This window comes from Sorex fumeus, unplaced genomic scaffold (assembly GCF_029834395.1).
Source record: "Sorex fumeus unplaced genomic scaffold, SorFum_2.1 ptg000034l, whole genome shotgun sequence".
Classification (NCBI taxonomy): domain Eukaryota; kingdom Metazoa; phylum Chordata; class Mammalia; order Eulipotyphla; family Soricidae; genus Sorex; species Sorex fumeus.
Window position 1 is genome coordinate 26270277 of NW_026606091.1, and position 24440 is coordinate 26294716.

Consider the following 24440-nt stretch of genomic DNA (forward strand, 5'->3'; position numbering starts at 1 on the left):
TTCCCAGGATGACACACTGCACTGTGGGTGTGTGTTGAAATGCTTAGAACTTTAACCAGATGGTTGCTGAAATGAACTGAAATGCAAGGTGCCTGATCCTTGCCTGAGCCCTTGACCAGGAAATTGGCAGGAAAGTCTGTTTAAGTAAAGCAAGGGCAGCCGGGAGAAGGCAAAGAGCTGAATCACAACTTTGCATGTGGGAGCCGTGGGTTCAATCCCTGGCACTGCAGGGTGCCTTGAGCACTGCAGGGAGTGACTCCTGAGCAGAGCCAGACCTGGTCCCCTGAGCACTGCAGGGAGTGACTCCTGAGCACAGAGCCAGACCCAGTCCCCTGAGCACTGCAGAGAGTGACTCCAGAGCACAGAGCCAGACCTGGTCCCCTGAGCACTGCAGAGAGTGACTCCTGAGCACAGAGCCAGACCTGGTCCCCTGAGCACCTCTGCATGTGGCCCAAAAACCCCAAAAGAAAGCCAAGTACATAGCTCTGGAATAGAGCACTAGTCTTGCCTAAATAATAATAATAGTAATAACAATAGTAACAACAACAACATAGGGATGATTTCTCTTTGGCTTTTTCCCGAAAAAGAAAACGAAGAGAGCTGGGGTCTCAGGGCTGTTGCTGGAGGTTCCTGAAGGGGTGGGGCAGCCACATGGACAGCAAGCCGCTGAGGGGTGGTGCTGGGGAAGGACTGGGAGGGTCAGGGCAGCTCCAGGTAACTGGACCCAGGTAGGAACCTGCCAGAGGATACACAATTTCCGTGTCTCAAGAAGCCTTGCAGATCCCTGCCACAGTCCCTTCACTGGGAACAGGGCAGGGGGGCAGGGGGGAGGCTGCTGTGTGCGGAGGCCCAGCTGGGCTGCTGAGGTGTCTGGGTGCAGGATTAAGTCAGCCTCACACCTGCTTTTCACCAGCTTTCCCCCCACAGAAAGCCAGACCACGTCCCACACATCGTCTGGGGTCTGTTCTCCCCCAGCTCGGGCCCTGGAGGGCTCCCCCCACCCACCCGCTGCCACCACGGACACCCCAAGCTGGCGAACAGCAGTGACTTCTGCCATCTGACCACGCCAGGATCCTGGCTCCACCTCTGAGCCTGGGTGACTGTGCCATGGGGGCAATGAAGCCACGCCCTTCCAGAGCAGAGTGCCGAGGGCAACGGTAAATTGGAGACAAGTCCTGCTCATCGCTCCTGCTGAGCATCATTGGGGTGTCAGCTTGGGGGAGAGCCTTAGCCCTAGCCCCCCAAAGTCAGGCTACTCAATCACCCTGTCCAGCCTTCCCAAATAGGCATAGAAGTACTAGGAGAGGAAGCGGGTGTCCTGCAGTTTCCCAATAGGGAGAATCAACATTGACAGATAAGTGGGAGGGAGGCGTCTCCCAGGGCTTGGAGCAAAGGGCAACAGGAGCTTGTGCACGGACATGGTGATTGTGATAACATCCTACCGCCACATGTCCCTTCCTTGGGGATTTGTTTTTGTTTGGAGGTCACACCCGACAGTGCTCAGGGTTTACTCCTGATTTTGCACTCAGGGATCACTCTGGGTGGTGCTCAGGGGACTATATGGGGTACGAGAGATTGAACCTTGGTCGGGCGCATGCAAAGCAAGCACCCTCCCTGCTGTGCTATCACTCTGGCCCCAAATTTCCCTTCTGTTCCTCCAAGATGTGTGAGAGAGAGGACACACCCGGCCCATCATCTGGACCATCAGCCCAGAGGAGGGCTGCTGGGGGGCTCAGGGATTAGTAATGGTGGTCAACCCGTCTTCAACCATCCACCAGCCAACAAGCACTTTCTGAGAGCCAAGATCTCACACTGGGCTGGGACTCGGAGGCAGGAATACTTCAGAAGCTCACGGAGAGAGAACCATAAATCAAGACAGAACAGAATGAGAAGTGCTGATACAGGGCCTGGATGAGGGGGATAGTGCTCTGAATGGGGAGTGAGAGGAGGGCTTCCAAGAGGAGGTGAGTTTCCGCGTTTGCATCCCCCTTCAGTACTCTACAGTTCTCATGGCCCAGCTCAGGATAAGGTCTGACCTGAGGGAAGAGGTGGCTGTTGGGTTTTTTAGTTTGTTGTGTGTGTGTGTGTGTGTGTGTGTGTGTGTGTGAAGTATCAAATGGGATCTCACATTCTAAAGGCCTGTGCTCTAACACTGTTTTTGGGGGGTCTTTTTTTTTTTTTTTTGCTTTTTGGGTCACACCCAGCAATGTTCAGAGATTACTCCTGGCTCTGCACTCAAGAATTACTTCTGGCAGTGCTTGGGGGGCCATATGGGATGCCGGGAATCAAACCCGGGTCGGCCTCGTGCAAGGTAAACGCCCTACCCGCTGTGCTATTACCCCAGCCTTGAACACTACCACTGAACCAATCCCCTGCCCCAGGAGTTGGGCTTTTGAGGGAGAGATGGGAAAAAGAATGAAAAAATGAAGGAGTAAAGGATGAATGAATGAATGAATGAATGAATGGACAACCAAATGAGTGGATGGATGGAAAGATAAGTGGATAAACAAAAGAATGAATGGAGGATTGAGTGAGTGAATAAATGACTGGATGAGTGAATGAACAAATGAATGGTGATATATGTAGGTGGATGACTGAATGGGCTGAGTGAATGGACGATGGGAAGGAGAGGTGAATGTGAATGGCAGCGCTCCGCACACTGTCAGGCACTAGAGCTTGGTTTGTTTTCTCCTCCAGATAACGGGCAAGGCAGTGGAGATCTCAGACCAAGAGAACAAGCTAATGAAATCGCTATTTTAGGAAGATGGATCACAGCAGGGTGAGCTGGGAAGCGGGCGGCCCAGAGACCTGCTCGAAGGCTATTTGGAAAGGTCGGCTTCCGAGCTGCCCACAAGTGTGAAAATCTATGAGTGCATTACCAGGGTGGCCAGTCGACTTTGTTTATTTTTATCTCGTGAAGTACAAGGTCAGAACCAAGTGGAGCACTTTCTGCTGAAATTATTTTTTTTAATTGACACTGCACTTTGCACAGATATTCATTCATTTATTCAACAAACAGTTCCAGGGAGCACTGCACTGCCCTGAAAGCAAATTCGATTCTCCTTTTGATGTGCGTTTTAATTACAGGGAGGCCTGGATTCCAGGCCAGCCCTAACAAGATCAGGATGCTGAGTTCTCTGAACCTCTGAACATCCTTGCAAACACCAAGACTGCCGAAGGCGAGATTTCTACCTGAATCTCTCCCTGGAACTCTGTTCAACCATCACTAAAGACTTCTCCCTCACCCCTCACTCCCCACCCCACCAGGTGCTGTCAATGGATGTACCTTGACTCTTTGTGGAATGTGAATCCTGATGTTCCTGGGGAACATTCATTGGAATGCTGTTTTATTTTTGGTTTTTTTTTTCAGGGCTATGGTCCCCTGGAGTTTGGTTGGAGGGAATGTGACGTAATTGCACAGACGACCTTTGCACCCCCACTGGGAGGCAGATATTGGTACTGGGGACAGCCCAGTGTCAGCGAGTCCTGGGGGACCATATGGGATGCTGGGAATCAAACCCAGGTTGGCCGCGTGCCAGGCAAATGCCCTACTTGCTGTGCTTTCACTCCAGCCCCACATACAACCCTTGACCCCCTGTGTTGGCTTTTATTGTCATTTTCCACAAAGCCTTTATCTAGTTACTTTTGGGTATTGGTCCACATCTGGCAGTGCTTGGGGCTTACTCCTGACTCTGTGCTCAGGGAACCCTCCTGGTGGGGCTCCTGGCTCGGGGAACCAGATGGGGTGCTGGGGATTGAACTTGGGTTGCCCACATGCAAGGCAAATGCCCTTCCTCTGGATCTGGCTCTGGGCCCTCCACAGACCCTGTCTGATGCTGGATCCAGCAGGCCTGGCTTGTCTTTTTGTCTGTATTTTTCACGATGTCATCTTTCTTGGGAAAGGGGCATTTAGTCAGGTCTGATCGAGCCTCCAAAGGGGGCATAAAACATGTGTCCAAGGAGGCACTCCCCATAAGAGAACAGTGAGCACCATGGACAGTACCTGGTGCCTGGCCAGAATTTTTAAGCACAAGAGCCTGAACACACAACGACAGACACCAATTGTGGAGTGCTGACCACAGGCCACACCGTTCCAAGGTGCAGCATGGGCTCCCCTAGCTGTAAATCTCTTGGGAAACCCTTGGGCAACCGGGACACGAGGGCTAGTACTTGCCAAGGTCACCAGTCAGAACCTAGCAATGCCTGGGTTTCTGCCCCAGGCCCTTTGGCCTTCCTGCTGTGCTCAGGATTTCTTCTGGACACAGAAACTGGGATTTCTTTCAACCCGCCCAACTGCACAGCACAGCAGGAGTAGGGCCCAGGGCACTAGGGACCCCGGTGCCGGTTCAAGCTCACTGCACGTGGCCCCACACAGGTCTGTTCCCCACTCTGCCCTGTCCCCCCACTGTGAAGTGGCTGGACAGCCACCCCTCTCTCTGCCCACCTGTGCTAGGGTTGTTAGTCCTGCGAGAGATCGGGAGGTAGCACCCCTGGGACCCAGACCCCCCAGATCTCCTTCCCCGACAGTTACCCCCTACACCTCCCAGGTGACCCCCAGTGCTGTCCTGTTTCCACTGTCCTGTTTCTGTGGCACAGCGGATGGGGTGGCATGTGGGGCAGGGATGGCCCCTGGACTCAGAGACAGGAAACTTAGCCACAAGAGGAGACAATGTTTCCTCTGTGCCAACTGAAGAAATAGGGTGTCGAGCACAGCCATCCTCCCTTCCTCTAGGTCTCCTCCCCTAAGCTCTCACTCTCCCGCCTCCAGCTCAAAGGCAGGGCTCAGGTGAAAAAGGCAGAGGAGGGCAGACTTCCTTTTGAGCACCAAGTTTAGGGTGAGGGGCCCCCGGACATCCCAGACAAGGACATGGCTGTCCTCTCCTCACACACAGCCTCTGGGGCTTAGGTGGGACAGTGCCCGGGAGGACCCTTACACACCAGGCCCAGTTTCCTCAAACCTGTCTGATCAAAAGCCGCCTCCCTCCTCCTCCCTTCCAGCCTGCTGACACAGAGACTGTCCTGCACCAGGGTGCTCGCAGGGAGACTTCCCCCACCCCAACCCCCATTCCTTGTTCTCCCAGGCAAAGGGGCAGGTGAGCGCCGCTGGAGGCAGGACTGTAGGGACCTTTGCCAGCGACTCCCCACCGCTGTCCTCTCTGGCGGGAGCCAGTGTGGCTGCCCCAGCAGCAGCCCTTGCAGTTCAAGAGCACATCTGCACATCATTAGTCCCAACCGGCGGGGCCCCAAAGTGCTGACGAGGTAGAAACCCACGGGCCCGGCCTCTGGTTTGCAAACAGTGAGTTTCTGAAAAGCAGCCCTGGCAGGCGGATGGGCGGAGGGGGGTCGAGGGGGGGCGTGGAGGATGTTGAACCTGGTGTCTAATGTGGCATATAAACGAGGGAGCTGCATTGGCTCATACGCTCATAAGATCTTCCCCGAGGGAAGCCCAGAGAGCCGAGGGACAGGCTAGGGCAGGGCAGTCAGCATGGAGTCTGGGAGGGGGCACTGACAGCCAGGCCCAGCAGAATCCCCCCTTCCCCGTCGCTGGACTCGGCTCTGGGTGAGGAGCCGAGGGGTGCAAACACTTAAAGACTTCAGCTCGTCCCCAGAAGCTTCCAGCACCACCCTGACGTACACACACACTACTTATGTCAACAGCCACGTGGAACCACCCTCGTCGCTCTGTCAGGGGGCCCAGCCGCTCTCGGTGGAGTTGGCAGCTGCCCCCCAGCCCCCCATCCCCGCAAGGGGTGCAGTTGAAAATGTGAGGGTTTTTTTCTTTTTGTCTTTGGTTTTGCTTTCTATGAAGACGGAGCAGGGGGCGTGACTGGCCGCTAACAGGGACAGCCTCATACAACGGCGCATTTTCCTCCGTCTCCCATTATTGTCACATCCTGCCAAACATTCACATAGGTGACAAATCTGTTTATAATTACTGGAGTCTAGAACTGAACTTCATTTACATGTAAATGTGAACTGGCAATTTCCAGGGTCTTAATAGACACTGAATTTTCGAGGAATGCAGCTACCGTGTAAATGGAGCCCGGCTCCGACTCTTGTTTTACTTGGAACCTTGCCCGGAGTTCTCACCTACTGGCCCCGGCGGGGAGGGGTCAGTAAAGCCTGTGGTGCTTCTGTGCAGGGCCCCCCACCCCCCGCCTTGTCCAGAGGACTGCGCGAGGCTCACAGGCTACCCAGGGATCCACTGCATGGGATTCAATGATAAAGAATTTTCATTGAAATGATAAAAGAATTTTGCATTCAATTCTCCTTAATCTCACAGTTGGGATGTAATTTCGATTGAATTTGAAATCAGATGTGAAGATAAGCTGTATTTTTTTAATGAATTTAATTTCAGGAGTGTAAAGGGGCACCATACATATTTGCGGTCCCCAAAGGGGGGCTGATCATAGAACCCCACCATTCTGGCACACCACTTTAATAAGTTAAAGGTCCCGGGGTCCTCCTGGAACCTGTGTGTGTCTGTGCCCGGGACTCTGTATTTTTTCACACTGATGTGTGAACCTTCCTTAACATATTACTCGTCAATTACTTATTTACTTTAAAATGAACCTTGAATGTTTATTCACCTCAGCACAGCTAACGCTGCTTAATTCTTATAAATGGTTGCACGGTATTTTGTGGTGTGAAAAGCCATAGCTTATTTACCAACTCCTACTGGGTGACTGCACTACTGCCATTTATTTTCCCTTGTAAATAGTTATTACTATACGGATATAGGTGTCACTGTGTGTCCGGGTGAATACACCTGTGAGGTAAAGTGAATATAAACTTCTGGGTTAGAGAGCCATTATGTCGTTTAAAGTAGATACTGCCAAATTACCCTCCAGGAAAAACTGCACCAATTCACACACTTTTATCAGCATACCCAAACAGATCTGCTTTAGAACAGACCTTCTTCAATATTGGGACTCGAGAAGCATTTCAATATTTGGTAAGTTACTTGTCTTTCGGTGTCTCCTGATTATTATAATTTGCAGTTTTTAATATACTGTTGGGTAATCTGTGTTTTCCCTGTGATGAGCATCATCTCCCTACACATCAATCCTTTCCTACATTCTTCTATGCATTATTTATTTATTTCTAAAACCCCTCTCTATATTAAGGAAATTGGCTTTTGTCATCTATGTTCCCTTATTTTCCCCCACAACTTTTTTTTCTTTTTGCTTTTTGGGTCACACCCGGCAATGCACAGGGGTCACTCCTGGCTCTGCACTCAGGAATCACTCCTGGCGGTGCTCAGGGGACCATATGGGATGCTGGGAATTGAACCCAGGTCGGCTGCATGCAAGGCAAACGCCCTACCTGCTGTGCTATCTCTCCAGCCCCTCCCCCACAACTTTGTCCTTTTCTCTTAGACTTGGTGGCTCTTGGACCACACACGGCAGTGCTTAGGCCTTACTCCTGGTTCTGCACCCAGGGATCACTCCTGGCATTGTTTGGGGAACCAGATGGGATGCTGGGAATCCCACCCAGGTTAGCCACATGTAAGGCAAGCACCCTCCCTGCTGGACTATCACTCCAGCCCTCTTATGATACTTTAAAAACAAATTTCTATTTTCCAAGAACCACCCCCCTGGGTCTGGAGCAATAGCACAGCGGTAGGGTGTTTGCCTTGCACGCAGCCAACATGGCTGACCCGAGTTTGATTCCTCTGCCCCTCTCGGAGAGCCCGGCAAGCTGCCGAGAGTATCTCGCCTGCACGGCAGAGCCTGGCAAGCTCCCCGTGACGTATTTGATAAGCTAAACACAGTAACAAGTCTCACGAAGGAGACGTTACTGGGCCCACTCGAGCAAATCAATGAACATGAACCCCGTGTCCGTTACTCCCTACTGCATCCTGCCTACCAGCTGAGTAGAATTTCCGGCATCTGGACCCCACGGCTGGTGCCGGGGGTGGGGGGGCTGCACCACTCCCCTCTGCCACCACCAACAACCCTCCCAGGACCCCCGTCTCTACCATGCCCCCAACTGGAACCACCTCTCAGAACACATCTCTCTGGATCGGTCCCGTGCTGGAGCAGAATAAAGAATCTATCCATCCCCCAGCCCCTCTCCATCGCCCAATCCCGGCAGCATGCCCAGTGGGTATCAGAACTCTGAGAACTCAGTGTGGCATGAGTTGGAGACCCCTGCGTCCTAGACACGGGTCTCTGCAGCCCCTGCATATGGGCACAGGACACAGGGAACCTCACTAGTCCCATGGCACAGACGAGGAAGCACAACCCGGAAAGCTCTGGAAGGGACCCGACATGACCCAGTCGGTCCCCCAAAAATTCAAACTCAAGCATGAACTCTCGCTCTTTGTACTGACTGCTAACAAGGTTAGCCCTGAGCCTCTGAAAGGCCGAAGCTTTGCAAGCACCAGGAACCTTCCAGCCCAAACCACCTGCCCGCCCTTCCCAAAGCAGCTTCTGCTTGCAAGTCCACAAGCCAGCAATCGTCAGCTGAAAGCCCCTTGCCCCCCTGGTGACCACTGGGCTGCCCCTCTCTGGACCTTTAAACACTGAGTCCCACCACAGGGGCCTCTGGCCTGTGGCTTCCCTGCCAACCTCAAAGTCTGTCTGGCATCTGCACTCACTGGCTCCATCAGCATGATTACAACCAGACCTCGGGGTAACAGAGTCTGGCCCCTGCAGCCTCTAGGACCTGTTTTGAGACCTTGGCCCCTCACAGAAGCAAAATAGCATTGAGTTCCAAAGCACCATGTATACTCCTTGCACTGTATTCTCTCTCTCTCTCTCTCTCTCTCTCTCCCCCCCCCCTCTCCCTCTCCCTCTCCCTCTCCCTCTATGTGTGTCTGTATCTGTGTCTCTCTGTCTCTGTCTCTGTCTTTGTCTCTCTCTGTCTCTCTCTGTCTCTCTCTCTCTCTCTCTCTCTCTCTCTCACACACACACACACACACACACACACACACACACACACACACATATACACCGAACCCTCGTCCTCACCTGTCACGATGGGGTAGGACTGCGGCCCAGGCACGGTGCTCCCAATGTCAGCGGGGGTGGGGCTGGTCAGGTTGGCCTTCATGTCGTCCAGCCCTCCAGCCAGCGAGGCCATGGCTGAGTACTCAGTGGTCTAGGAGAGGAAACAGAACTCAGCTCAGCTTCCGACACAGCACAGGAAAAGCCACTGAACCAGGCAAGCCCGTGCCAGCAGCCCACCCGCAGGGTATACCCAAAACCCCTGGCGGTGTACAGATGGGTTCAGCTAGACAGAGCCAGAACAGGGCCCACAAGCTTCCCCCGGTGGGGAGGAGGGGGCAGGATTTGGTGCAACATCACGCAGATGCACACCTAGCTTCTTCTTGGCCATCCCGTGTTCCCCCATCACCCAGCCCTTCTCCTTGAAACACAGGAGACAGCAGAAGCATTTGTCGAGGATAAAGTCAGAGTTTGGTAGCCAAGAACCAAGGTTTCTGGCTTGAGAGACAGCACATAGGGCTGAGTGCAGACTTTGCAAACTGGAGGTACCACAGGGTCCCCGGAGCACCACCAGGAGTGACCCCCAAGCACCAAAACTGGGAGTAGCCCCCATGCGCTGCGCAGTGTGGCCCTAAAACCATAATGAAAGAGAGCTTTCTGACTTCCGTGCTCTCAAAGCCCAGGGGGAGAATCGTAGAAATAAGCGTTAAAGGACTCTGGGATGCTGTCCAATCCAAACCTTCATTTCACAGATGAGCAGAGCTGGGTCCGCGGGGAGGAGGTTCTTACCCAGAGCAAACTGAGCGGAGCCCCCCGCTCCAAGACAGCTCCCCGAAAATCCCACCCCAAACCCCAGCCATTGGCACGGAGTGGCAAGCGCTGTTGAATTCTGCAAGTGCGTCCCCATGCGTGTGCTGGAGACCATGTGGGTGCACATCAGATTCATCTCATCCACCAAACCATCCACCAAGGGCCACAGGAGTCACAGCAAGAGATCAGAGCCCGCTCTGAGGCCTTTCCCAGGCTTCCACACTGCAATGAGAACCGCCGCTGGAGCAGATATGAGGACACCGTGCTTCTACTGGAGGACAGAGCCATGAGACCGAGAGAGGCCCTTCCTCCCACTCGGGCCCCAGGTCAAGTAAATATTTGCAACTTCCCAAGCCCAGTAATTGGGTTGCACATGTCAAGCCCTGGTGTGTGGGCAAAGGTCCCACGGTTGCTCAAGTCTGGGCCACACCGGGAGAAAGCAGCCAGCAAGTCCCTCATAAAGAGTTGTGGCACCCTTAGATAGGATGACAAGGACGAAGCCATGCAGAGGGTGGGATTCTGGGAGTCAGAGAAGACCAGGGACAGTGGTCAGCTGCAGACAGTGACAAGGATGGAACCACACAGGGGGCAGGAGCCCCAGAATCATAGGAGGCCATGGACAGCGTTCAGCAGTGGACCCTGCTCAGGCATGTCTCAGAAGCTTTCTCTACAGATCGATGAGTGAGTCCTTCCCAGCAAACACCATGCCAACACCCAGAGGGTTCAAGGGGCACTGAGACGGATCCCTGATGAGCACTTCCTGTTCCACGCATGGGGTTCTTCGATCATCTCCAGCAGAAGCTGCTCCAAAAGGGAAGCCGAGGCAGGAACACATTTGCAGCATCAGAAACCACAAGGAAGTGGCCATTGTGAGGACAGCAGGCATCCGCCACCGGCCCAGATAAACAGACCCAGGAAATGAGGCAAGTGCACGGGCCCCTGACTCTGAGGAGCCTCAATGTATAAGAAAGGGCGAGGCACAAATCAGCAGAGAGCGATGGGCTCTGGTCTACAGGCGGCTGCCCGCTATCCATTCAGGAAGCAGACGGGAAGAAATTGGATCTCTACACCAGACCCAAAAATCAATTCCAGGTGCATTACAGACCAAAAACGTGAATGGCAATGGCATCGCGCGCGGTCAGCTCTGAGTACAGCCCCACATCCTTAGAAATGAGCCTGCCCTTTCTGGGGAAGGAAACACGGGGTTCACAGTGAATTCCCAGGCATATGAGAACAGTGGTGGGTCCCAGTCACGCTGTCCCAGTGACACCAACTCTAGGAAGTCCTTCCTAACTACCACCTTCCAGAAGTAGAGTCAGGCCTTTGCACCACTGGTCTCTCCAAAGGTTCCAAGGTGATAGATAAGAGCCACAACCCTCAAAGCCCTATCAAACGTCCACTTCCGCATTATCCTATGCAATGATGTTCCCATTTTACACCTGAAAAAATGGAGATGTCGGGGCCAGAGCAATAGCACAGCGGGTAGGGCATTTGCCTTGCATGCAGCTAACTGGGATTCAATCCCCAGCATCTCATACAGACTCCTGAGCACCGTCAGGAGTCATTCCTGAATGCAGAGTGAGGAGTAACCTCTGAGCATTACGAGGTGTGAGCCAAAAAGCCAAAAGAAAAAGAGAGAAAGAGAGAAAAGAAATGGAGAGGTCTATGCTGGGGAGAAAGGCAGCTCAGACAGAGAAGGGAGCACCAAATAAAGGGTGTTGGGAGGATCCACCCAGGATAGGAGATGCATGCTGAAAGTAGACTATAGACCAAACATAACTGCCACTCAATACCTCTTTTGCAAACCACAACACCCAAAAGGAGAGAGAGGACAAAAGGAATGCCCTGCCACAGAGGCAGGGTGGGATGGGGTGGGGGAGATAGGGGAATGGTGGGAGGGATACTGGGATCATTGGTGGTGGAGAATGGGCACTAGTGGAGGGATGGGTACTTGATCACTGTATAACTGAAACCCAAGCGCAAAAATTTGTAAGTCTCCAACTGTACCTCATGGTGTTTCACTAAAAGAAAGAAAGAAAGAAAGAAAGAAAGAAAGAAAGAAAGAAAGGAAGGAAGGGGAAGGAAGGAAGGAAGGAAGGAAGGAAGGAAGGAAGGAAGGAAGATGAAGGAAGGAAGGAAGGAAGGAAGGAAGGAAGGAAGGAAGGAAGGGTGGAAGGAAGGATGGATGGAAGGAAGGGAGATGTCTATTATAGAAGGGAAGGAGTCTGCTTCTGGACACACAGCCACACAGCTTCTCAATTCCAGGCCACAACTGAAACCCAGGCCCGACTACCCCCAAAGTACACACAAGCAAGGTGATGCTGATACCACTGTGAGCCTGGGTCCCAAGTAGGGGTGAGACCAGTGTGCCAGCACCAGGATTTCTTCTGTGAAAGTAGCATGTAGAATAGGAACTTCTCACAGACAGAGGAAGTTCTGTTTGGTGAATATGGCTTTCATTGTCAGTGGACATGCATGTGCCCAGTGGAGAGGAAGACATGTACTTCCTTCCATAGGTCATACTAGCAAAGCTGCAGGTTCATGGGTCAGGGAGTCACTATCTAAACCAGCATTTTTCAAAGTTGACAGTACCCTCTGAAGGGCTCTGGGATGACTTAAGGTGGGTAGTGGTCACCTTGGGTACAACTGGGGACACGTTCTGTTTGCTCAGATAAATTTCCAGGTGGGACAGTGAGTGATTTTATTTTTCCTGAAAAGGAGGTAGGTGGTAGGTCAAAGAAGTTGGGGCATCTCTGAGCTAAAACTTCATCTCTGAGTGAATGGGCACCGCCTGGCCTCCTTTGCTCAGTAGGGGCATGGAAGACACACTCTCCAGAGCAGCGCCTCCATGGACAGCTGTCCCAGAGGATCTCGGCCCAATGGGTATCTTCCGGCTCTGGAACCTCAGCGACTTTGGGGCCGATCCTGTCCTAAGCCTTGCATGGTCAATGTTTATCAGCCTCCTGTGTACAAGATCAGGGACTGACCAGCCTGAGTCCAGGAAATAGACACAGGGTCCCAGAAGACCCATCCAAGAGGACAAGAGTACAGACCCATGCCCACAAGGCAGGGACATATGCCCAGGGCAGGCTGCATTTACCACATCTGGGCCATCCCTGACCCTCGAGGCAAGAAAAGCTGCAGGGAGGCTCCCAGGTCAGAGGTCAGGAATAATCCAAGAGCTGGGCGCACACAAGTCAAGGTAAGAAGGCAAAGAAGTGAAGGTGGGAAGGGAGCCAGCCAGCATCTGGCGGACACAGGCTTGGGTAAACCCCAATGAATGGAACCAGGAAACATCTTAGGAGGGAGCTGGCGCTACTGACCACCCCCTGGCCCCTTCTCTGCCAGGATCTCCCCTTCCCAAGTTCCAGGCTGGGCATCAGGGTTCGCAGGAACAGCCTTTACCTCCCTCCAAAAAAAAGGACCAGAGAGTACAGGGGTTAAGGTGCTTGCCTTGTGTGGGGCTGGCCCCCAGTTTAATTTTTCGAACTACATATTGTCTTCCAAGTTCCGACAGGGGCTGGTGAGCACAGAGCCAGGAGTACCCTCTGAGTACCTGAGTGTGCCCCAACAATACCCCCACCCCCACACTCCCAATCCCCAAAAAAGCAAAGCAGAGTCAAGCTGAACTTCTGAAAACTAAAAAAGGATGCTGGGGCAAGGGGTGGGGGAATATTTTCTCTTGCCTTCTTTAGTGTTCGCATGGACAAAACAGTGTTGTTGGATTTTATTTTACTATAATCCTTTTTTTCTTTTTGCAGTACCAGGACTCAAACCCAGGGTCTCACACGGGAGGGGGGAGATCTATCACAGAGCCACATCCCCAACTACTCAGTTTTCATTTTTTCATTTTGTCTGTGAGCTCAGTCTCCATTTGTCTGGACACGTCAACGGCTGGGTCTGCATCATCTTTTCAAGACACAAAAACTTATTCGTGTTATTCATGCGCATGGTGAGGTTCCAAAAGGCCCTGGCACACACTGGCTGGCAGAAGGGAAAGTGAAGTGCTGGGACCTGCAGACCAGTGGTCACCGCCCCCACCATCCAAAACACACCATCTCTGGGATTCTCATGCACTCTACTCCCACAGGACAGGTGCTGCCATTCCATCTGGAGGTGTGATCACCCCTCACGTCTGCATCACCATCTGTGCCTGTGGTTTCTGAAAGCAACCGCGCTTTCCTCAATCCCCACTTCTGCAGCCCCCCAAGTTCCCAAGAACCTAGCCACACCAACTGCTGCCCAGTCATTCGACATCCCCCCAAGGGAGCTTCCATCCCTTCGGGAAGTTCTACACTAACCACAAGACCACTTCATATATCGCCTCCTTGGGAAAGCCATTCCTGAAACTCACATTTCTACCCAAAAACATGGATCCCTTGTTTGCCTTTCCACACTTGGCACAGAGTCCTGTTATTGTATCTCTCTATCTATCTCTCTATTGCTCTCTCTTTCTCATTCTCTCTCTTTTTATTGAGTCACAGTGAGATACCCAGCTCCAAAGTTGTTCTTGACTGGGTTTGTACTGTCACTGTACTTCTCGCCATGAATAGCAGCTTCCATCTATCTCCTTCCAGATTGTCTTGGAACATGCAACATCCTTAGGTCCTCCTAAGTACTTGATGAATGAATTCCCAATGGTATGGCATTAGCACACCATTCATAAACTCACTGGGAATGTTTGAAGTTCTCCCTCTATCGACATTCCACCTCAACCTCTTGAGTGAGTTTGCAAAGGGCTTGAGAGGGGCACCACTGCACCACTGCACCACTCCCCAAATCCTCATTCAGATGGGGAGAAGCAGAGGTCAGTGGCAGGAGGCCCACCTGCAGGATTCTGTTTCCCCTCGCTATTATCTCAGCATCCAGACCCTCTGCCTCCTTACTCCCAGCCCGTAAAGCCAGGCAGTGGTGATATGCCCCAAATCTTGGGTACACAAGTCAGGTCCTTGTATACCTAGAGAAACGCCCATCTCTATGACAGAATAGCAGATATGTAACACTTATTAGGTGTCATGCAGAGAACAGATGTACAAGTCACTCCGCCAGCATATTCAAACTCCTTATCAGTTCCTCATGTAATTCAGTGACAAGAATTAGGATTTCCCTTCTTCTCAAGAGGCATGGTTAGTCTGCCTCTAGCTAAAGGGCGAGGGCACTGGAAACCACCGCCCTGCCCCTTTTTTGCCTCGGTCATCAGGAAGCGCCATCAAACTCAGTACCTTGGGAACCCAAACATCTTCCCCTCTTCTCTCCATAGTTCCAGAACTTCTTTCTCAGTCTTTACTTGGAGATATGCAACTTTTTCTGTGGCAAGTCACCTCCAATTCTTTATGCAAGTGGAAAAGTGGAGACCGGGAAGACAGAAAGAAGAAGGAAGAATAGGCTAAGGAGAGAATAAAGGCAAAGAGAAGAGATGGAGGTTGCCTGTGCCTTTTTCCCTGGTCATGGTGCAGTCGAGCACAATTTCTCACAGGAATTAGGAAGTAAAGGGCTGAAGAGGGGTGCAGAGACAATCCTTGGCAGAGTCGCCTTTGCATCTGTGCATGGGAACACTGTCCCCTGCTGCCCGGCCACCCTCAGTCACAGGTCTGACATTCTGGCTCTGAGCTGATTCTTGCTTTGCACGTCTGCTCCTTCCCATTAGCTGCCCCCACCTCAGCAATCTAACCTTCTTGACTAAGACGCAGGAAGAGAGATGCACTAAGGTCAGCTACTCAGACTGTCCACTCCCATGCAGTCCACAGGACACTTCCTTTCCCCAACAGCCACCACGCAGTCCTGGAAGGTCTCCAGGTCTGAGTCAGCCACAGCGTGCACCCCAATCGCAGACGCCACGCTCCAGCTCTGAGCCTCACTTCCTCATTCATCCACATCTCAGCCCTGGCTGCCTGCCCACAGGGGGGTCACTGAGAGGATGAGGGCAGCGCCCTGGAAATCAGGAAACATGTGCCCCAGAGCATGGGTGCTGGGCATCATTGGGGTCCCTAGGAAATTACCTGGAAAAGGACTGCCTGGGGCTGCACCAAGTATTGTCTCATCAGCACGGGGCACCACTGCCATAGCATGCAGGAGAGAAGAAACAGACACGTGAGAAGGGGTCCAAGGGGGAGGCGGGGACATCCAGCCACCGCTGTGGGCCAGGAGGGTTCCCATCCCCAGTAGAACTACACCAGGCTCCCTGCTAGGCTCAGGGGTGCCTCAAGCTGGGCTGAGAATAAGGAGGCAGAGGGGGGGTCTGGATGCCGAGGGTGGAGGGGAGGCAGAATGGGAGCTCGGAAAGAGGTCCTGCAGGTAGGCCTACCTGCCACTGACTCTGCTTCCCCCCATTTGAATGAGGATTTGGGGGCCCCCCTCTCATGCTCTCTGCATGCACAACTGGCCCCGTGGTAGAAAATTTACACCCTGCCCAACTGCCAGATCCCAAATAAGAAAAGAGGGGTGTGTGTCTCTGTGTGTGTGTGTGTGTGTGTGTGTGTGTGTGAGACAAGAGGTCAGGAAGACAGTGAAGGGGTTAGGGTACATGTGCCGGACCTCGGCTCTGTCCCCAGCACCACATGGTCCCCAAGAAACATTGTGTTCTCAGGCAAACACTGGGCACATACCTAATAGCAAAGAGTTCACTGAACTTATTTATTTTTTTATGGGAGGAAGTCCATACTTGGCTGTTCTCTGGAATTACTCCTGGCTCTGTGCTCAGGTCTCTCCTGGAGGTTCCCACGGGACCCTTTGTGGTGTTGAGGATTCAAACCAGGCCTCATGCCTCGCATGTTCCTTACCCCCAGCACTCTCTCTGGCCCCAGAGTTTGCTAACTTTTTAGAGATGGTGACGAGATGAGATTTAGGCTTTTTAAAGGCCCCATCTTCTACAGAGGCACTGGAAAGTGTGTGGAAGGGGATGTTATGCACAGGGGCGTGTTCTGCGTGGGTACACTAGCAGGACCTGCTCTATGCATCTCAGGGATCCCACCCAACAGCGTGAAGAAACAGAGTCCTGTGGCTGCAGTGCGGCGGGGAGCCACAGGGGCTGTGACTGGAAGGGCCAGAACAGGCCAAGCCACAGACACAGACAGCCGAGCAGGGGTGGTGGGGACTGGGGGACTCGGAGCTGTGGGCAAAGCCCCATGAGGGATCTCTGGGGCACTGGACCTGCCTAAAACTGCACTGTGGGGACAGGCCCTGCTCCACAAACTTTTCTGCCCATCACGCTCAACTGCAAGGGAGACACTGATTCATTTTTGATTTGGGGATCACTCCCAGCAATGCTCATGGGGGCCACTTGGGCCACTCCCAGTAGTACTGGGGGCAAAGGGGAATATGCAATGCCAGGGACCAAACTCGGGGCCTCACACATGCTAAGCCTGTGCTCTACACTTCAGCCATAGTCCCAGCCTGCCACACTTATTATTATTATTATTATTATTATTATTATTATTATTATTATTATTATTATTGGTTTTGAGACCACACCTGGTGGTATTCAGGGATTACTCCTAGCTGTGTGCTCAGGGATCACTCCTGGCAGTGCTGGGGGACCATATGTGGTACCAGAGATCAAACATGAGTTGGCTGTGTGCAATGCCAACATCATGTCTCCTCTCTTTTCCTCCTACCTCCCTGCCTCCCTCCCTCTCTCTACCTCCTTTCCTCTCTGTCTCTTTCTCTGGCTCTCTCTGGCTCTGTCTTTCTCTCTCTCTTTCTCTCTCCTTCTCTCTCTTCTCTCTCTCTCTTCTCTCTCTCTTCTCTCTCTCTCTCTCTCTCTCTCTCTCTCTCTCTCTCTCTCTCTCTCTCTCTCTCTCCAACTCCCATCACATATTTGAAAGCTGGACACAAAACTCCAGCTACAGCACAGATGTTAGAGGAGGGTTCTGCCTTGGAGCCTGGAGGCCTGGCTCTCCCTTGCACATTGTGACTAGGGGCTTCTCACCCCTTCTCAACAGCTCCACCTGTCCCGCAGCAGAGATGCACCAGAACCAGCAGGGCCCATTCTGGCTCCAGGTGCTCGCCAGGGCTGCTGCCCCACACAGTCCGGGACCCTCTGACCACAGCAGCTTCCTCATGTGACTAAGACCTCCTCCATCCCACCACTTCCCGAGCCTGGAAAAGGTGATGCCCATTCTCCACTGGTCCCTGGACTAAGTGGGAACAGTGGGGCCTGGAGAACAGGTTTTGAAAGTGACACAGCCAAGGCCATACAGTGTGGACACTGGCCTGGCTCGGGACACAAAGTGGGCGTCAGAGGACAAGTCACTGAGGGAACCTCCTCCTGGACCAAACTATCAACACTGATCAAGCGGAAGAGAGCACCAAAGGAATCCCTGTGACTCTGGACCTTCTCTGGATCTTCAGTCGATGGATGTCAGCAGCCCAGGTGATATGCAAGATGGTATCCCAGAAGAAGCCTGGAAAATGGCTTGGGGGTCCCTCTCTATACGAACCTGCACTCTTCTAAAAATCAAGAGTTTTTCTCTTTTTTCCTGTTTTTCTCTTCCTGATGTTGGTCTGTTGGTTTGATTGTTTTGGCAGTGTCAGGGATAGAGACCAGGGCTGCACACATGCAAGACAAATGCCCTGCCACTAAGCCACATCCTCAAACCCATAAAAAGACTCTTTTAAAAATGCCTAGCATCCATCCTCATTAAATCAGAATAAGAGAAATTAATCAAACTGGGAGGGAAAAGGGTTTGCCGAAGGGCATGAAGATAAGTAATTCCTACAAGTTACTCAATAGCCTACAGAGTGCTACTGTTCCTTTTAACTGGGGTGGGTGGGGGTGACAGTGAAGGGGTGCATGATAATTGCCAAGGATTCTAGATGGTCTCCCTCTTCCAGAAAGCCCTCCCTGATTTCCCCTCCTCTACATTCTTAGAACACAGACGTGCTCTTAGCACTCTCCCTATTGTTCCCTTTTGTAGGGTTCTCATTCCCCAGCGACAACTTTCATGAGGATGGAGTTGTGACAACAGCCTCTGGCCCAGAGCCCTGTTTGGAACAGATGGGCCATAAATGCTGTTGAAACCAACTGCCCTGGGGCAGGTCCGGGGTCTGGTTCTGCCAACAGAGAGGCGTCCCAGGGCTCCTAAGAGAAGAAGTGGTCTCAAGGGGGACTTCACGCTTCAGAAAGCACCAGTGGCCAGAGTGAGGTGCCCTCATTCTTCACTTGGCACTGCGGACTTGCCCGCACCGAGGGCAGAAGTGACTGGCGAGGGGGTTTCTAAAAGAGATCCGCCAAGAGTGATAGGTTCCTGGATTCCCAAGGCCCAGCTGGCCCTCCAGCATGGCCCTGACACTCACCCAGGTGGTGTGGCAAAGACAGGGGTACCCCGAGCAGGGGGTGAAGTCATAGATGATGGTGTCTGCCAGGAAGAAACTCCTACCAGTGACTCATTAGGAAGACCCGTGTCCCCAGCACCCACTTGCACATAGAGATTCTTAGTGCTCCAGACCTCGGGGCTCAGTGTTGCTCAGGGTCACCGAGGTGGTCCTTGAAGTGAGGCACTTCCTCCTGCTGTTATTCCCAGGCCTCCTGGCTCTGGTTATGAGAAAATGTGGGGTCTGTCCATGCAACTGAGAGTTCTGATTCCAGTCACTGCCCTCCCCTTCCCCACCGGGACCCCATGTGGGAACTCAGGCTCTCCCTCCTCATCTCAGACACTCTCCTCTTCTCACTTCTGCTTCTCTGGGTCTCTTGGCCAGGCTGACTCACACTGTTCTCATGGCCAACACGGGGATTCATCAGAAGTGGAGAGTGACTATGGGTAGGACTTTCTAAGTGTTCATGATCTCCAAGTAGGGCTTTCTTCACAAGCCAGGGTGCTTGGTTTTCAAAAACCCTCCCTAGCCCTGACTGCCTCTAAGAAATAAACACGAACATGATAGGCTCAACCAGATCTACCCTATGTCCAAAACTCTGTCCTTTATTCTAACTGCACCTGTGCCTGTATGCAAACATGCATGCACACACAGACACACAAACACATAACACTCATATGCACAAACACACATGTACTCACATGCACACAAACACACATGCACTTACATGCACACATTCACACATTCACACATTCACACACACATTCAAGCCCATATTCACATGCACACAAACACATGCACTCACATGCACGTGCATGTGCGCGCATACACACACACAGCGACTTGGGCCAGCTACCTCCCCTCAATGGCCTTGTCCACTCTATGCTTCCATCCGTATTCCAGTCTAAACCTGTCCTATCAGCTCAGCTCACACAGCCTCTCCTTGGTGTGTCTCCCTTATGTCTCTTTGCTTGAAACAAATCTCTCTTCTTGGAATATTCCATGTATTCAAAGTTCATTTAGGATGCCTGTCACATGCTACTTTGTTCCAGGATTTGGGACCCTTGTCGGCTCTCCTTTAGAGGCAGGGGCCCCCCACAACACCACCCCCACCTGATGCTGGGTGGGCCATACCCACAGGCCCAAACAGAATCTCTCTGGAGCTCTGCTGAGAGCAGGAAAAAGAAAGAACAGGAATCCAGGAAAGGGAGAAGTATACAAGATGAGCAGGAAGAGAAGGGTCTCTATGGACATCCCACTGGGATCATCCCAAAACAAGACAAGGCTGGGAAGGCCTTGTTCCACTTCCAGAGAACAAAGACAAAACCCAGAAGCCATGACCTCCCTGTGATAGCATGAAAATCACAGATAATCACATAATCACACTAACACTCTGACATACACATACACTCACACACTCACACACATACACACACTCATACACTCTCACACACTCACATATTCACATACATTCTTACACACACTCTCATATAGACATACACACTCTCTCTCACACACACAAAACACACACACACATCATACACACATACACACACACATAAACTCTTCTCAAGCTAAAAATAACTTCTTTACATTTTCTGCTCCCCATCATAGAGAATTTTCTCTTCTTTGATGTTTTTATTTGGGGACCATAGCAAGTGATGCTCAGGAGTTACTCCTAGCTCTGCACTCAAAAATCACCCCTGGTGGTGACTGGGGATTGAACCCAGACGTGGTGCATGCAAGGCAAATGCCTTACCTACCGTACTAGCACTCTGGTCCAAGAACTTTCTTTTGAGGGTGGTTGGCCCCCACCTTGTGGTGCTCTTGGCTTTCTCCTGGCTCAGTACTCAGGGATTTCTCCTGGCAGAGCTCAGGGACCACATGGGATACCAAGACTGAACCAGGACTGGCTGCCTGCAAGGCAAGTACCCTACTCGCAGTGCTATCCCCCTGGCCCCAGAGAGAACTATCTAACAGGCAAAGGCTACCCAGTCAGCCTTCGGTGAGTGAAGGAAGGCAAATCCTTTGTCACCAAAGAACGCTGGCATTAACAGAGTGGGCTGATAGCCCACACCTGGTTCCTCACATTGGATGGTGTCTCAGAAGTCTGGCAACACTCACCTCACCCTCAAGACAGAGTGACAGAGTAACTCACCTTCTCTAGAGGCTTACTGCCACCCAACTACAGGTCTGGGTGTAAAAACATAGTTTAGAGGACACAGCAGGTAGGGCATCTGTCTTGCACACAGCCAACCCAGGTTCAATTCCCAGCATCCCATATGGTCCCACAAGCACCACCAGGAGTAATTCCTGAGTGAATCAGCCAGGAGTAACCCCTGTGCATCGCCAGGTGTGACCAAAAAAGCAAAAAAAAAAATCAGTTTAATTCTAGTGGATCCGGTGGCAATAAGTACTAACACCCCCTTTTGGATGATGAAAATGAGGCACCAGGGCAAAAATGGGGGTATGGGCCATCCCCCCCAGCAGTTGAAGCCCAAGACCTCGAACTTCCCTTACCACCACTCTCCGCCACACTCTTATCCCATTCTAGTGCCCATCAAAACCTGCAGGGTAGAAGAGTCAGCCTCAGGCACGGCCTGAAATAAAGTGTATTCTTTATCACAATTCTCAACTGCCACCCACCCTGCGGCACTGGGGTCTGGGCACCTCCAGCTAACACAGCCTCCCGTCCACTCCTGACCCCATCACCCCACCAGCTCCTCACAAAAGTTACTAGATGGGCTTCACCCAGGATGCTAGGGCCTTTGTCCTTGATGCTCCCCCTCTACTTGGAAGACAGCGCGCCAAGACACATGTCAACATCAGCAATTAGTCTCAACACTCATGGGCAATGACGGAAATAAACAGAAACACGTGTGTCCTGCCGAGGAACCATCACTGCTGGTTCCTGAGCACTCTGCTCTTGACTCAAGGCGGTCGTGGTTTGGCTTTTGTGAAAGATCAGAAACTTAAAGTTGCTGCTAGGCTTAGGTTCAAGCTATTTCGCATAAGCCCACATGTTTTGCTCAATGAGAAAGCGTGACAACAGTGTTTGTGTGCGAAGACCTTCTTTTCAGAGCAGCTGCTTTTAACTACTGGAAGGATGCCTGCCTGTTGCAGTTACTGTCCATACAGTGAACTCTGAATTTCATACCCAGAGGCGGGGGGCAGCACAACATTCACTCTTTGTGCAGATACCCACAGTTTACTCAAAAAGACTGGGCATCTGGGAATATATCCCAGAGAGGCAAAAATGTATAGTCGAAGTGACATCTGCACTTGTTTGTTCATTGCAGCACTCTTTACAATAGCCAGAATCTGGAAGAAACCTGAGTGCCCAAGAACAGATGACTGGTTAAAGAAACTTTGGTACATTTACACAATGGAGTACTATGTAGCTGTTAGAAAAGATGAAGTCATGAAATTTACATACAAGTGGTACAACATGGAAAGTATCATGTTAAGCAAAATGAGTCAGAAAGAGAGGGATAGACATAGAAAGATTGCATTCATCTGGGGGATATAAAGTAACAAAGTATGAGATTAATACCCAAGAATAGCTGAGATCAACACCAGGAGGATTACTCCATAGCTTAGAGGCCAGCCGGGTATTCTAGGGGAAAGCGCAGTTCAGATAGAGAAGGGAGCACCAAATAAAGGGTGTTTGGAGGATCCACCCAGGAGGGGAGATGCATGTTGAAAGTAGACTATGAACTGAACATGGTTGCCACTCAATGCCTCTTTTGTAGACCACAACACCCAAAAGGAGAGAGAGAAGGGGGGGGAATGCCCTGCCACAGTGGCAGGGTGGGATGGGGGGATGGGGGGAGGGATGTTATCCATGGGGGTGGAAAATGGGCACTGGTGGAGGGATGGGTATTTGATCATTGTATAAACGAAACCCAAGCACAAAAATTTGTAAATCTACAACTGTACCTCATGGTGTTTCACTAATAAAAAAAAAAAAAAGACTGGGCATGTAAACAAACACTCATGAAGACCAGGCTTGAATTTGATTTTGAACTCTCTCTCTCTCTCTCTCTCTCTCTCTCTCATCCAGACACTACATGTAGCTCACAGGCTTCATTTCCTTCTCCTCTGTCCCACAAATCACTCCACAAGTAACATCCAACTGCCGGCTGCAAACAGGCCTCACACAGACAGAAGCTTCCGAGCCAAAGGTGGAGAGGGGTCCCCGGCTCCACATCCCACTGTCTCCACCAGCCAAGCTCGCTCTGTCTCCCCAGCCACCCAGGAACACCCTGAAATCACCCATTTTTTATTTCCAGGCAAGGAAATCATTTAATCCCACCTCCCCTCCCCCCGTCCCAGTCCCCAAGAAGTTCAGTGTCCATGGTAAGCTAGGAAAGCCCAGGCAGACTTGGGGCCCCATGTCAAGCTCACAAAGAGAAGAAATCGCAGCATCCGACATGGTTGGGAGCGTTTCAGCCAAAGCAGTGCTAATTAATATCCCCAGCTTTCCAGAAGCCAGTGCCACATGCAGTCACGAGGGCAGCAGGGCTGTTCTCCCTTCAATTTTATGGGAAGAACATTTTCATTACAAAGCCGCCGCACAGGCCAGCCCGGAGGAGGGAGCAGACACGAGCCACGCACCAGAACTCCTTCCCTCCACATTAAGCTTATTATTTTGTTCCCATTTTTAACACTGACTAGGAGCAGCACCCCCTGTGCCCGGAGGAGCTTTTCTGTCCAGGGGGCACCTCCCCTGTTGGGGGAGCTTCTGCACGGTCCGCCAAAAGATGTCAACCTTGAGAAATTCGTCTTGGGGAGAGAGCAGAGTCCAAAAGTAGGGCCTACCCCTCCCTCCCCCATAAACATGCAAATAATTTTTTTTTAACACTGAAGGTACTAAACTCACTCATTTGTGGAAGGTGTGTGGACTGGATGGCTCAGTGTGACCTCTGGGTGATCCCAAGATCCCGTAAAACATAGCAGACGCCTTAAATGCCCCCCCGAATCATGTTCCCCAACTGTTCCAGCAAACTTGGCCCATTTTTAAAGCCAAACTCCCCAATTGTGGGCAGGCCTGCTGAGGCCCGGTGCCTTGCCATTTTATTCTTGAAACCCCACATGCCACGAGGCTGTCTCTTTCCGAGGCGGCCTCCTAAAGGGACCCCAAATGCAATCTAAATGTCTCGAATTTACCTGTTTGTCTTTTATACATATAAATAGCTGCATTTCCATTCTCTCTTTGTTTCTCATTTTCATTTGGTTCTAATATCTGCATGTAAATGTCGGAAAATAGCATCTGTAATTGGAGATTATGAAGTATGGCCAGCTCCTGACAGGCCGCTAAGGAAGATGGATTATCCTCATTTTTCTGTAAATTTTGTCAATTTTGGA

The 24440-nt window shown here is 51.7% G+C and overlaps 1 protein-coding gene across 3 annotated transcripts in view; it reads right to left on the reverse strand.

Annotated features, from left to right (window-relative positions):
• Nucleotides 1-24440, reverse strand: part of PAX5 (paired box 5) — a 179748-nt gene that overhangs the window by 67769 nt on the left and 87539 nt on the right. For all 3 annotated transcript variants that reach the window (XM_056117360.1, XM_056117359.1, XM_056117361.1), the window contains one exon: nucleotides 8976-9105. In XM_056117360.1, the coding sequence (XP_055973335.1) occupies nucleotides 8976-9105 (130 nt within the window). The remainder of the gene's footprint in view (nucleotides 1-8975; nucleotides 9106-24440) is intronic.